Source organism: Nasonia vitripennis, chromosome 5 (genome assembly GCF_009193385.2).
Source record: "Nasonia vitripennis strain AsymCx chromosome 5, Nvit_psr_1.1, whole genome shotgun sequence".
Lineage (NCBI taxonomy): Eukaryota > Metazoa > Arthropoda > Insecta > Hymenoptera > Pteromalidae > Nasonia > Nasonia vitripennis.
Window position 1 is genome coordinate 4,987,786 of NC_045761.1, and position 11,429 is coordinate 4,999,214.

The 11,429-nt window shown below is 50.5% G+C and overlaps 4 protein-coding genes and 1 long non-coding RNA gene across 7 annotated transcripts; 2 read left to right on the forward strand and 3 right to left on the reverse strand.

The window, feature by feature from the left end:
* Nucleotides 1-3: 3 nt before the first annotated feature.
* On the reverse strand, nt 4-1,526 carry LOC100120380. Its single transcript, XM_001600546.6, has 3 exons — nt 891-1,526; nt 525-817; nt 4-448 (listed from the first exon to the last, which is right to left on the reverse strand). Exons 2-3 carry the CDS (start codon nt 721-723, stop codon nt 147-149), a joined length of 501 nt encoding a protein of 166 aa, XP_001600596.2. The 5' UTR covers nt 724-817; nt 891-1,526; the 3' UTR covers nt 4-146.
* Nucleotides 1,527-1,661: 135 nt separating this feature from the next.
* LOC100678247 (glutamate receptor) lies at nt 1,662-5,740 on the forward strand. Its single transcript, XM_031932053.2, has 12 exons — nt 1,662-1,947; nt 2,018-2,115; nt 2,176-2,259; nt 2,321-2,629; nt 2,682-2,788; nt 3,312-3,482; nt 3,550-3,785; nt 3,857-4,071; nt 4,143-4,399; nt 4,459-4,531; nt 4,602-4,806; nt 5,654-5,740. Exons 1-11 carry the CDS (start codon nt 1,770-1,772, stop codon nt 4,785-4,787), a joined length of 1,914 nt encoding a protein of 637 aa, XP_031787913.1. The 5' UTR covers nt 1,662-1,769; the 3' UTR covers nt 4,788-4,806; nt 5,654-5,740.
* LOC116738600 lies at nt 2,631-3,274 on the reverse strand. The gene is made up of 2 exons (XR_004345015.1): nt 2,871-3,274; nt 2,631-2,809 (listed from the first exon to the last, which is right to left on the reverse strand). It is a non-coding gene; the product is annotated as an uncharacterized LOC116738600 (long non-coding RNA).
* LOC103316606 lies at nt 4,818-8,451 on the forward strand. 3 transcript variants are annotated; one of them, XM_031932056.1, is made up of 8 exons: nt 4,818-5,335; nt 5,623-5,903; nt 6,101-6,468; nt 6,536-6,757; nt 6,831-6,992; nt 7,064-7,276; nt 7,348-7,526; nt 7,613-8,451. In XM_031932056.1, the coding sequence occupies exons 2-8, from the start codon at nt 5,666-5,668 to the stop codon at nt 7,824-7,826; spliced, it is 1,596 nt and encodes a 531-aa protein (XP_031787916.1). In that variant the 5' UTR covers nt 4,818-5,335; nt 5,623-5,665; the 3' UTR covers nt 7,827-8,451. The 3 variants fall into 3 exon arrangements, with proteins under 3 accessions (XP_031787916.1, XP_031787914.1, XP_031787915.1); XM_031932054.1 differs by having other exon boundaries at nt 5,634-5,903; XM_031932055.1 differs by lacking the exon at nt 4,818-5,335 and adding an exon at nt 5,378-5,557.
* LOC100120325 (transferrin) lies at nt 8,021-11,349 on the reverse strand. Its single transcript, XM_031932059.2, has 10 exons — nt 11,139-11,349; nt 10,761-10,987; nt 10,391-10,694; nt 9,930-10,321; nt 9,601-9,851; nt 9,285-9,520; nt 8,936-9,215; nt 8,789-8,847; nt 8,475-8,728; nt 8,021-8,194 (listed from the first exon to the last, which is right to left on the reverse strand). Exons 1-10 carry the CDS (start codon nt 11,221-11,223, stop codon nt 8,108-8,110), a joined length of 2,175 nt encoding a protein of 724 aa, XP_031787919.1. The 5' UTR covers nt 11,224-11,349; the 3' UTR covers nt 8,021-8,107.
* Between the last annotated feature and the right edge of the window lie 80 nt (nt 11,350-11,429).

The window sequence follows — 11,429 nt, forward strand, 5'->3', positions numbered from 1 at the left end:
GTATCACATTACTATTATAAGAATCATCATCAGAATGCCTTTATTGATAATTTTTCGAACAATACACATTTTTTGCAACAATAAGAATAACAGCCCCCTCAGCACAACCGCAAGTACATTAACGCTTCAATAAAAAGTCGAAATCTTCATCTGGTAGGCTGGGGACCGCTGGGCGCCGGTATCGGCTGGTTCGAAACCGGAGAGTTCTCCAGAGGTGTGCAGGTGGCCTCGAGCGGAATCCACGAAGTGATGAGGCAGGGCAGAGCTCTGTGCTTGAAAGCTCGCAGAAGACTGTCGATGAAGAGGTAGAGGGCCTGGGCCAAGGGATTGAGCAGATTCTCGAGCTTGGTCACTATACCCGTGGTCGTTGCGTTCGAATCGTTAGCTGCGGGGCTCGTACCAGGTTCTCCCGCGGGGGAGACTCCTTCCATCAGCTCGTTGTACGCGTCTGTGTATCGAGAAGAGGAAAATATAATAATCGGTGCTCGAATTTGATACACGTAGGCAATCAGCGGGAACCTTACCTGGATTGCTGGGCAAGATCGTCTCCTTAACGAGGTGCTCGACGAAATCGACGGCCTTCTGGATGGTGGACTCGGTTGTCGGCGGTGACGCCATCTCCGAGACTTTGCTCTCGGACGACTCCGATTTCGTCAGCCTCGGGGAGGCCATACATAGCAAGGCGACGAACAGCAGCAGCGGGAAAGTAGCTCGGCTCCTCATCCTCGGATTATTAAATGTTTCTCGTCTCGTCTGTCTTTTCCAATTCTTCTCGCACTCGTCTCGGTCAAAGCGATCAAAAGCCACCCATTCAATGCTGAGTCCCAATCGGCACCGGTCATATTTATAAGCTATCGCGACTCGGCTGCAATTTCGACTTATCAACTCACCTTGTACTTAGCTAGCTTCGGCCGGAGGTATTGCATTTTCTGTAGCTAGGGTAGACTGGCTGGACGGCTTTTTTTTTGTTTTTTGAAAACCCGGCGCGCTATACACGTGAGGCGTCATTATCGGGCTGTCAATTTACAGAGGCTAAAGTTGGAAATTGAAGAGAGAAAGAAAATAACCTACGTCGAGTCGAATATTCTTGCGCTGAGTCAACGGAAGCTCGCGTACGTCAGCGCCAAAGTGGCTCGGGCTATCGATCCTTTTTACATCGCGAGATAAGTAATAACCGGAAACTCGATGGCCAAACGAATTACGCTCCTTTGTATATCGGTAATAAACTTTACAATATTATGAAACTACGTCGATACTTAGCCGATGACTCAGCAAGCACACGCGTGTACGGCCAGAGTCCAATTTAAGAAATAGTGGGCAAACACTCGCTAATATTTCAGAAGACAAACGAATCGCTTCGATCTGCCGCGATCGAACCTTCTGTTCTATTTCGGAGTTATTATGCAATGCGATGAATGTCCCAAAAACCGCACAAGCCATCAGCCAAAAATGTCACTTCTCGATAAAGAAAAAAAACCGCGGCAACCCTAAACCCCAGACAGCTAAGCGCTCGAGTCAATCCAGTCCTAATGATGCATTAGCGTTGCGTATACACAATAAGCGTCGCATGCGCGCCTCGCCTGCATAAATCATCCGAGTGAAAAGCAGCAATTTGATCGAACGCGACCTAATACAGGCACAGTAGGGAAGGCTTATCGCTAGCGGATGCAAATCAGCGCGAAGCATCGCGCGACTGCATAACGACGAACTGCGCCGCGCGATAATCACGAGTCACGCGCGTATTATAGGCGTGAAGCGGTATACATAGCATGGCAAGCCTCCCGTTGACTCTCATGTGCTTCATGATGGCGTTCTCTCAGCCAACCGAGCCTCAGCTCGTCATGGAGGCGCATCTCTACATGAAGATCATGGAATCGGTGCACACGATTTTCAACAACACCTGCGTCATCATCATGTACACCATCGAAGATCCTATGCAGGCGTTAGGTGAGTTTTTTTTCGCCTTTCAAGGAGGGATATGAGTTATAGTTAGTTTGATTTTTGCCGAATTTTCAAGATCCCTATGACGCGGCGCAGCTAATGTCGATTCTTCAGTACAGCAGCAGACTCCACGTGCGCACGTTCGCCTACGCGATCAAGACGTTCAAAGAGATGGTAAGTTCGACCGTGATGAAATGTGTTGTGCTTCAGCATATGAATTTCTCGTTGAAACAGATAGGAGACGAGTACTTCAATCTGAAAAGGCCGCTGTTCATCCTGATCAACGACTCGGAAGACATGAGGACGCAATTCTCCACTGTAAATATGCTAGATTCTAAGACGACAACTGGAGCTTATATTGTACCGACGATTCCAATAGGTCATAGCGCCCTGGATCTCGATGGCCTACATAAACTGGGTCGTCTTCTTCCGCGAGGACACCAGCGTCGACGATTTCTTCTCCGAGATGTACGTCCCGCTGGACTGCATCTTCCTCATCGTGAAGAAATCCAAGGACAACAGTACCTACACCCTCACAGAGGTCTACCACATAGCCAAAGGCCGAGAGCTCATATCGGACGTCTACGGGAGCTGGAGCGAGGCGCGGGGGTTGTCGATAACCAAGTGGACGCTCTATCAGCGCAGGAGCGACCTTCGCGGACAGCTGATCCGAGTGACGACGGTAGAAGTATGTGCTTTATTTCGGTTTATTTTCGTGAATTATAGGGTGATTTTTGCAGGACCCGCCGATCTCGATGATACAGCGCGACGAGTCTGGTCTCATGACGGGCATCAAGGGCTTCTTCGGCACGATCGTCCAGATACTCCAGGAAAACCTGAACTGCACGTGAGTAGCCTATTGCCGGACCTTGAAAAATCAGTTCGTTTACGATAGCTCGCGAATTAAGTTCATATCGTCGAATCTTTACTTGACGGAGATCACGACGAATTTTTCGTGGCGGGCTTCTCTTCGCTCTCAGAATTTTTCTCCTCCGCTTTTTCGCGCTTCTCCCTGTCCTCCCTTTCTTTGCGCATCTGTTCCCTGATCAGCTGCAACTGTCGGGCGGTTTTTTTCCGAAAGTACTCCTCCTGCGAGGCCGCGGCTCGTTCGTCGAATATGTCGGTTTTCGTGCCGTCGCCCTTTCGCCTCCGACGCTCCGAATAGAGGCGACGATTCCGTAACGCGCTACCGATGCCACTCGATACGATCGAACGAAGCATTGCACGCGCGGAGGAGAGAATTATGCACGTGTGGAAATTTTGAGAGGTTACCCGTCCGAAAAGTAGGTACATACTATGAAGTTAACGATATAAGAAGCTCCGACAAATGACTGGCGCTGTACGATTATATTCGCACTTTGCCGCCTCAGTATGGTTTACAGCGAGACCGACTCGTGGGGCGCGAGGCTGGCCAACGGCTCGTGGACCGGAGCTGTGGGCCAACTCGTCAGGAACGAATCTGACCTCGCCGCCACGGAACTCCTCATGACAGCCGATCGACTTCAGGCCATCGAGTTCACCACTCCTGTCTTCTCGACCAGGTGCTTTAACTCTCCCTCTCTGAGTGTAACGGTTGCATTAATTAAAAGCTCGATCTCGTTGTCTAAGATGTCGCACCTTCATCAAGAGGCCCTACTACACGGCGGTCAAGTGGACGGCTTACTCCGACCCCTTCTACGTCGGCATCTGGCTGGCCCTACTGGGGGTCATGCTCATAGCGAGCGCTTTCACGATCATTTGCTTCCGAGTGTCGCCCTCGCAGAAGTTGGCCAGTAACGCTGACGAGGAGGATGCGAGCTTCAGCGAGATCTTCTTCCACGTGTTCGGGGCCCTTTGCGCGCAAGGTTTCTATGAGTGATTTTTTCGAAGGAGGTAAAACGCTGAGACGACAATGATCGCGATTTGCTTTTACAAGGACACGAGTCGGTCGTTCTCGACTCGATACGCGTGATTAACCTGGTGGTCCATATCACGGGCGTGATCATTCTGGCGGCCTACTCGGCGGCTCTGATCAGTTTCCTGGCCGTCAAGGTTTTCGTCATGCCGTTCACCTCGATGGAGGGTCTGCTGGAAGACGGCTCGTACAAGCTCGGAGTCATACGCGACTCGTCCGACTACAACATCTTCCAGGTGAGCGAGAGAAAAATATCAAACGTGTAAATTATGCAAAATTATGCACGATGATCTGTATACTTCGTCAGAACTCGAGCGACAGGATTCTGCAGCGGATGTTCGAGGAGATCATGGACGAGGTGGAGAATCTTCCGCGTAACTATCTCGAGGGCTTGAACTTCGTCTGCTCGAAAGACAAGTATGCCTTTATGACCACGGACAACATGTTCTCGATATTGGAGCACCAGGTGCCCTGCATCCTCGAGCCGCTAGACGTGATAATGCAAACGACTATGGGAATGGCTGTGCCAAGCCGCAGTCCATTTCGCGGCATCATCAACAGCAAGTATGTTCTACACGCGTAGCAAATATTTTCTTTTTTTTCGTGATAACGTTTTCTTTCAGCATTTTGCTCATGAGAGATAGTGGCGTACTGCAGAGGGTTATCGCCACCGAACTGGTTATACAACACGCGAAGGTTGAATTATTTTTTCCCCCAATTATTTGTAGAAAAAGCGCAATGAAAACCATTTATTCTTCTCGCACAGCAAACCCAAGGCTGGTCCTCGGTGGAAATAGTCGACGTACTCCCGCTGCTGCTACTCATACTCGCCGGCTATTTCTGCGGACTCGTGCTGCTGTCCCTGGAAAAACTGCAGTACTCGAAATTGCGAAAAGTCAAATTCTCGTTCGCTCGAAAATTGCAACGACTCTCGCAACCTACCGACAAATGAACAAATGAAAACGAAGAAAGTAATAACCCGCGCTATACTGTTCCGCCCCCGCACACCGCGTTTTTTCGTTGCAAAACCCTCCGCGCACATATAGATTTTCAGCGCACGTTATTATCACGAATCGAGAGAAAAATTATAAATCGTTTGGAGAGAAAAATAAAACTGTGTTATAGTACACACCGTGCGTGAATGACTTTGAGCCGGCGAGCAAAACAAAGCTCGCGTGTATCGTATAATCGACTCGCGGAACTCCGACAGTTGTTTACCTACACGCGGGCGCGCGCGCCTCTTCTTTTGTTCTGCTTTTCGCGCGCGCATCGGCCGATTCACACACGTCGTCTATATGTCATATACGTGTATGCGCGACTATTCGAGGAGAAATTTTCACGAGAGAGAGAGAGAGAGAGAGAGAGAGAGAGAGAGAGAGAGAGAGAGAGAGAGAGAGAGTCAGTATCTGCGAGACCTTCGTGCGAGCGACGCGCTGCTCTGGATTTCGAGCGTCGAGTGTGTAAGAGTTCCTGTGGGTGTTTCGGCTCGTTCTGAAAAAGGTAGGAGAGTCTTGATGGCATATAGTGGAGTGTTTTTGTTTATTTTGCGAAAACGTTCGTGACTGTGTTCGTTTGCAAAATTTACGTGTCTTTTCGATATATAGTTTTTAATTGAGCAGAAACCAAACGAATGAGTTTCTGCGAAATTGATGGATTTCGCATTTGTTTATCATTGACTGCAAACGAAAGAGACTACTTGTTTTTGAACGTTTCGATGAAAAAGTAAAATCAATTCAGCTACGGTATTTTTAAAAAAAATTTGAAAAACTATATCAATGGAAAAGCAGAATTTGTTTAGAATTACTGGCCACGTCGCAGATTGACTCCACGATGACGTCGAATGTGGAGAAGCCAGTGCAGCTGCGCTCGTACAAGCCGTCCAGTCAGCGCAAGTACTTCCCCGACCCCGGCTCCGTCGTCGACAAGGAGAACATCGCCCATCCCGAGAATAATAAGCCTGTACCGAGTGTCTCCCGGAAACTATTCATCTCGCCGACATCGAGCTCCAAGCCGAGGAAAAACTCCGACAACAGCTACGACCGAGCGCTCCGATCCAAGGGCTTGCAAGGTTTCTTTAAAATCCCCTTATGTTATTTGTTTACGTTACACGACGCGAGTGACGATCTTGTTTTGAATGAAATTCTAAAGTTAAATGAAACTCTCGCGTACGTGCGTTGTGTAATTATACGGGACTGCGCGAAAGGTTTTTTTCTGTCCTTAAAAATCGAGCATAATTTGATGAAAAACACGCTTATCTGCTTCCAGAGGTCAACAAGTCGAACAACAACAATCAAGGCGTCGTGCCAAAGAAACGGAATCTCTCCTCGGGCGACACGTCCGGAGTGAAGTCGCTCACGAGGACGCGCTTTTCGATCTACGGCGACGAGAGTTCCAAGAGGAGCGACGATGCGACGGGGAAATTCTCGCGTCACAGAGCCACCGAGCCGAGGCCGTCCGTCAGGTTCGAGCAGCCGAAATCGACTTGTCTGCGCGAGAATTTCAGGAGCAACGCTGTTGCTCCGATCCAGAGAAACAGGGACAGCGATGGCAAATTGTCGAGCAGAGGATCGTCCAGCTCCTCGAGAGTTTCCCCGGCGGATCCGCCCCACATCACCCGACCGAATGTGTCCAAGGTATGGAAGCTTGAAATTGAAAATTTAATGTTGGCAGTAGATACAAAAAATTCTTACATTTTCGCAGATCAAGGAGACCCACAAGCAGACGTCCATTCTGAAGAAGACGCCCAAAGCGGTCTACGACGTCCTGTCCCTGGAGTTGGCCTACAACATAGACTACATGTCGGAGTACGTGAGGTTCCAGATGGAGATCAACGAGAAGAAGATGCTGTCGCCGAATTTCCTCACGAGAGGCGTCACGTCGGACCAGAGACGACTGATCGTCAAGTACCTGATTAGCTCTACTGTGAGTGCGGTCACATTTTTTTACATACAATTCTATATACTGCAATTCTCATCGAGTTTTTGTTGTTCCGCAGACGTACTACAAGTACCCGTCCTTCATACTCTACCAGGCTGTGAAAATCTTCGACTCGTACATCGACGCCGTGAAAGTGAGCGTCAACGATCTGCAGATCGTGGCACTGGCGGCGCTTTGGATCGCCTTGAAGAAGGACTTGATCACCGGTGACATTCCAGAGGTGCTTTTCGTCCCCGAATTTTCTGATAGGACGTTATCGTTTCAAAACTAAATCCCGCTCGTTTCCAACAGGCCTCGTCGATAATTGAGCTCGGAGGCTCGACCTTCCAGGGCGACAAGAAGCCCTTGATCGAGAGCGAGAAGAAGATTCTGATGTCGCTGAATTTCGAGATATCCTTCGCGGACCCGTTCTCCATGCTGGCTCTCTACACCGTCATGATCGACGAGGTCCGAGCGTTGGATGCCAGCAGAGTGCAGGAGCTGTATTACTGCGGCTGCTACTTGGTACTTTTGTTCAAACCATGTTTTCGGATTATTTTCTTGAATTATTTTCAATTCAACCTTATGATTCGCAGATGGACCTGTCGCTGCTGGTCGACGAGATGCTGACCATCCCAGCCGTTCACTTGGCAGCCATCAGTGCGGAAATCACTCTCGTACTGAACATGACCAGCGACGAGAACATGGGCGACCCCCAGTGGTCGTATTGGCGGAACCAGGTGTTCAAGGCTAATCCCATAATCGAGAGATATCGGTTGGTACAAGGATTCCAGAAGATACATCCATAAAGTGTTAACGTTATAAGTTTATTGCATAAAAAAGAAAACCATTTCGTTTCAGTTTGCCGGAGGCCCAGATGAACGACATCAGGAGTAAACTGCTGCAAAAGTCCATGCTGTCGAAAGAAGCCACAACGGACTACTACATCGTCTACAAGAAATACGGTACTAAGCGTTACGGACCAGTGTCGAAGTTCATGCTGTCGAAAATTTCGTCGCTCTTCGTCGAGCGAATGAGGAATCCGCAGTTAGCGTTTCTGCCAATCGTTTTCTAATCGATTATTATTTGCAATACTTTTAAACAATGTGTACATACTAATGAGCGATTGCCTCCTAATTTCGCGTCGCTTCTCGCACCTCTATAAACAAAAGTATACATCATAGATTATAATCGCGCGAAGAGATCCAGAGGGGGACGCGCGAAGATAAGCTTCGAGTTCGAAATCCTATGAAAAAAGACAAACTGTCATTACGAATGTATGAGATTTTATTTATCAGACTTTAATTGTGCAAAATGAGAAATTCGATGTATAGGTAAGAAGCATCCGTCGTCGAGTCAGTACTCGTAGTCCCGTTGAATCGCGGCCCACTGCTTCCAGTGGTTCCAGGAATTGTCGATGGATACCAGTTTTCTCGTCTCGTCCTGGAAAAAGCGAATATCATAAGAATCACAACCGATCGATCGAGTCTCGGACGAGCATATTTGCGGACATAGTCACGTAATTATTTAGTAGTGTAATATATATGTATACGCGATCGAAACTAGAACGTATCTCGTACGCAATATAATACCAGAAAAGGCTGATAAACAAAAATAAATTCTATTTTTAATTACATATTATACACTATACTCGTAAGCAAATTTGAAAGTTAAAATACATACGCAATTCATGATAAAAACCTCTACGATCATTTATGCCTACCTTGAAGAGAACGTTGGATCGTCCGGACCAGCTGCCGAAGAGTCGGAAGAGGTCCGGTTCCTCGGCGAAGAGGCTACTGGCGTCGAGCACGCCGTGGGTCAGTTCCTCGAGAGAGTTCGCCGATTTGCCGGCAAAACTCACCACGACTCGCGGAGGTTCCAGGCCGAGGTTGCAACGCTGCCAGTCGTCCACCCGCGCTATTCCGCCGTTGGGACAGACCAGGTTGAACTCCGAGCTCTTGGTCGTGTTTTCTGCTGAGAATCGATCAAGTAGTTCTATATTATTTTCGTTTCGCAAACGCGCAAAGAGCTTACCTTGCTTGAGAGCACTGAGGGGTATGAAGGCTACGTGGCCCTTGCCGTCCAGCAAACATCTGAAATGAAATAAAAGCTCGTATAGCGAGGGAAGGATAAAAGAGATCGTGTCGATATAGAAAATAAAGCGAATCAGCTATTGCGCACTTGAGAGCTCCGTGTCCGCCTTTGTAGTCTTCCGCCTCGGTGGAGCTGCACTTGGTGACCTCGGCTAGCTGCTCGTCCTTGGAAGCGAGATTCCCGATGCAGAGACTGCAGAGTGACGAGTCCCGCTCGGCTCCGGGGACGCACGACTTCACGAAGAACTCGCCCATCTCCTCCTCCGAGCTGATCAGGTGGACGTTCTTCATGGCGTGCACCGGCGCTATCCAGCCGGCGAAGTCGCCTCGGTAGCCGCTGTGACACGAGTTCTTGCCCTTGAGGTGACCTGCCGCAACGGAGATTTCGTTTAGAGCGATTCGAATCCTAGTATATAGCTTATCTATCGTATACTCACGCAGGGACTTGATGTAACTGCCGCGTTTGATGACGGCGACGGCCGGCCTCTCGCTGAACTCGGTCGAACCCGGCCCGTAAGCCTCGGCGACGATCGGCTTGACATTGTACTCCTTGATCGCTGCTGCGACCTTCTCACCGGGCATTATCAGCAGATCGGCCCCCTCGTCCCGCAAAGCTTTGAGACAGCTCTCCTCGTCCTGCTGGAGGATGCAGTCGAACCTCGGCCTCGCGTCCCTGCACAGATTATAGAATAGCCGATTTATTCAACCGATTTTCCACGAGCGCGATATAGTATAGTTCTCTGTTTATCCAACCGTGAGAAAGCAGCTTTCGAGAGGGCGCGACATTTCTCGAGGGCCTTCGAGTCGTGGACGCACCAGCGAGCACTGCGCTCGGGTGCGCCGAAGTTACGCTCGACCACGTCCATGTACTTGGCGATCTTGAGGTGCTGGGCTGGATCGATCGGCGACGTGGCGACGGCCAGGGTTTTCTCGTTCAGCAGCATCAGGTTCCTCCACCAGCTCGTCTTCTTGTCCTCGCCCAGCTTGCCCAGTTGCGTCAGTTCCTACGAGACATCGACAAGTGTAGTGTAAAAGCTACTACTTAGACATACTCGACGATTGGTTCAACGCCTGGTACCCACCTTCTGCACGGCGTCGATGTCGGCTACGCCGCCGTTGCTCATGTAGCCCTGCCAAGGTCTGTCCGCCCAGGTGCAGGGCTTGGTCTTCTCGTCGATGGGCAGCTTCGTACCGTCCGGACAGAAGTACCTGTACTCGCTCGGCTTGGCTTTGACCGGGACTTTGCTGGTGGTGCTGGTCGCCGACGAGTTGTCGCTGTGGTGGATCGCGTCGTTGGTCGGCTTGGCGCCGGCTAGACCGAAGAATCGGCGGACGTAGGTGAGCTTCGTCCAGGCGACGTCGCCACCGTTCTCGGCCAGGCAGCGCAGCGCTCCCTCGTAACCGCTGTACGCGTCGGGATAGTCGCAGCTTTCGGGCTTCTCGCATAGGGCGCACAGGTTGCTGTAGGTCTCCTCTGAAATCGCCGAAGTTTTGAGCTTTGCGGAGCTTGTAGTGTATTATCGAGGACGAGAGAGTGACTCACTGAGCCGCTGGTTGATGGCAGGATCAGGCGACCAGGTGCCCACCAGGCAAGCTTTGCTGAAGGTGGAACTCAGAGCCCGCAGCTCGTTCTCCCGCGAGGAGTACTCGGGGCTGTTGAGCTCGGGGAGTATACCCAAGCTCGAGAGCTTGGTCAGGGGTATCTTGTAGCCGGCGTTGCGACCGACTCCGGTGTGACAGGACTTGAGGCCCCGCAGGCCCTTCGGGCTGTCGATCTTCAGGCTCTTGTGCACCACCGCCACCGCTTGGTACCGGTAGCTCGCCTGCGGCTCTTCCTTCGTTCTGATCTGCGCGACATTTTTCCGGTTCACTCAACTGTCACCTCTATCATCGGATCAAAGTTTTCCGCGTACCTGTTCGACGATGTTGTACTGCGCCCTGGAGGCGAGCTCGTGCTTGGCCGCCAGATACATGTCCTCGGGATCGACGGCGACGATGTCGGCTTCCTTGCGGCCGACCTTGTCGATGCACTCGAACCGATCGCGCCCGGAGATACAGGATATCGGTATGCCCTTCTTCGACGAGTCAACCTTCATCTGCAGGCAGTCGTCCCAGTAGATCTCCGGCACGCACATCGTGACTATAGGCGCGCACACGCAAAACAAACGATAAATCAGAGACAACGGCGCAAGTGTGTCGTATACCTGGGTTGCGCAACAGAGGAAAGAAAGTTTTCCTCGACCGGTCTTACGCGCATCGTTGAAAAAAACACAGGTGTATTCTATACTCACAGATGACTTTTTTCTCGCTCCTCGCGCTCGCCACCGCGGCTAGGGCCGCTACCAGCAGCGGTAGGCAAAGCATCCACCTCATCATCGTCACGTGTGTATCAAGGCACTGGGCAGCAACGATATCGCAGAACACCGCGAAGAAACTATAAAACTGGCTTATGCCGCTCGACCGGCGAGATCGAGAGTGCGCCGCCAGGATGATGATGGCTTCGGCTGGCGTCGTCTCTCCTGCGAGTTATTCCGCCAAGAACCTTATATAGGAGTGCTGTGTTTTACTTTGTGCCGGACCGC

Bases quoted from the DNA above. Each gene is read 5' to 3' on its own strand.
- LOC100120380 (XM_001600546.6), bottom strand. From the start codon at position 723: ATGAGGAGCCGAGCTACTTTCCCGCTGCTGCTGTTCGTCGCCTTGCTA. The intron at 449-524 runs GTAAGGTTCCCG...CTCGATACACAG, and splicing joins GATCTTGCCCAGCAATCCAG to ACGCGTACAACGAGCTGATG.
- LOC100678247 (XM_031932053.2), top strand. From the start codon at position 1,770: ATGGCAAGCCTCCCGTTGACTCTCATGTGCTTCATGATGGCGTTCTCT. The intron at 2,260-2,320 runs GTAAATATGCTA...CGATTCCAATAG, and splicing joins TGAGGACGCAATTCTCCACT to GTCATAGCGCCCTGGATCTC. The intron at 2,630-2,681 runs GTATGTGCTTTA...TGATTTTTGCAG, and splicing joins TCCGAGTGACGACGGTAGAA to GACCCGCCGATCTCGATGAT.
- LOC103316606 (XM_031932054.1), top strand. From the start codon at position 5,131: ATGTCATATACGTGTATGCGCGACTATTCGAGGAGAAATTTTCACGAG. The intron at 5,336-5,633 runs GTAGGAGAGTCT...GAATTTGTTTAG, and splicing joins TTCGGCTCGTTCTGAAAAAG to AATTACTGGCCACGTCGCAG. The intron at 7,527-7,612 runs GTTGGTACAAGG...ATTTCGTTTCAG, and splicing joins CCCATAATCGAGAGATATCG to TTTGCCGGAGGCCCAGATGA.
- LOC100120325 (XM_031932059.2), bottom strand. From the start codon at position 11,223: ATGATGAGGTGGATGCTTTGCCTACCGCTGCTGGTAGCGGCCCTAGCC. The intron at 10,322-10,390 runs GTGAGTCACTCT...CGGCGATTTCAG, and splicing joins TGCCATCAACCAGCGGCTCA to AGGAGACCTACAGCAACCTG. The intron at 8,729-8,788 runs GTAAGCTCTTTG...ATCGATTCTCAG, and splicing joins CCTCAGTGCTCTCAAGCAAG to CAGAAAACACGACCAAGAGC.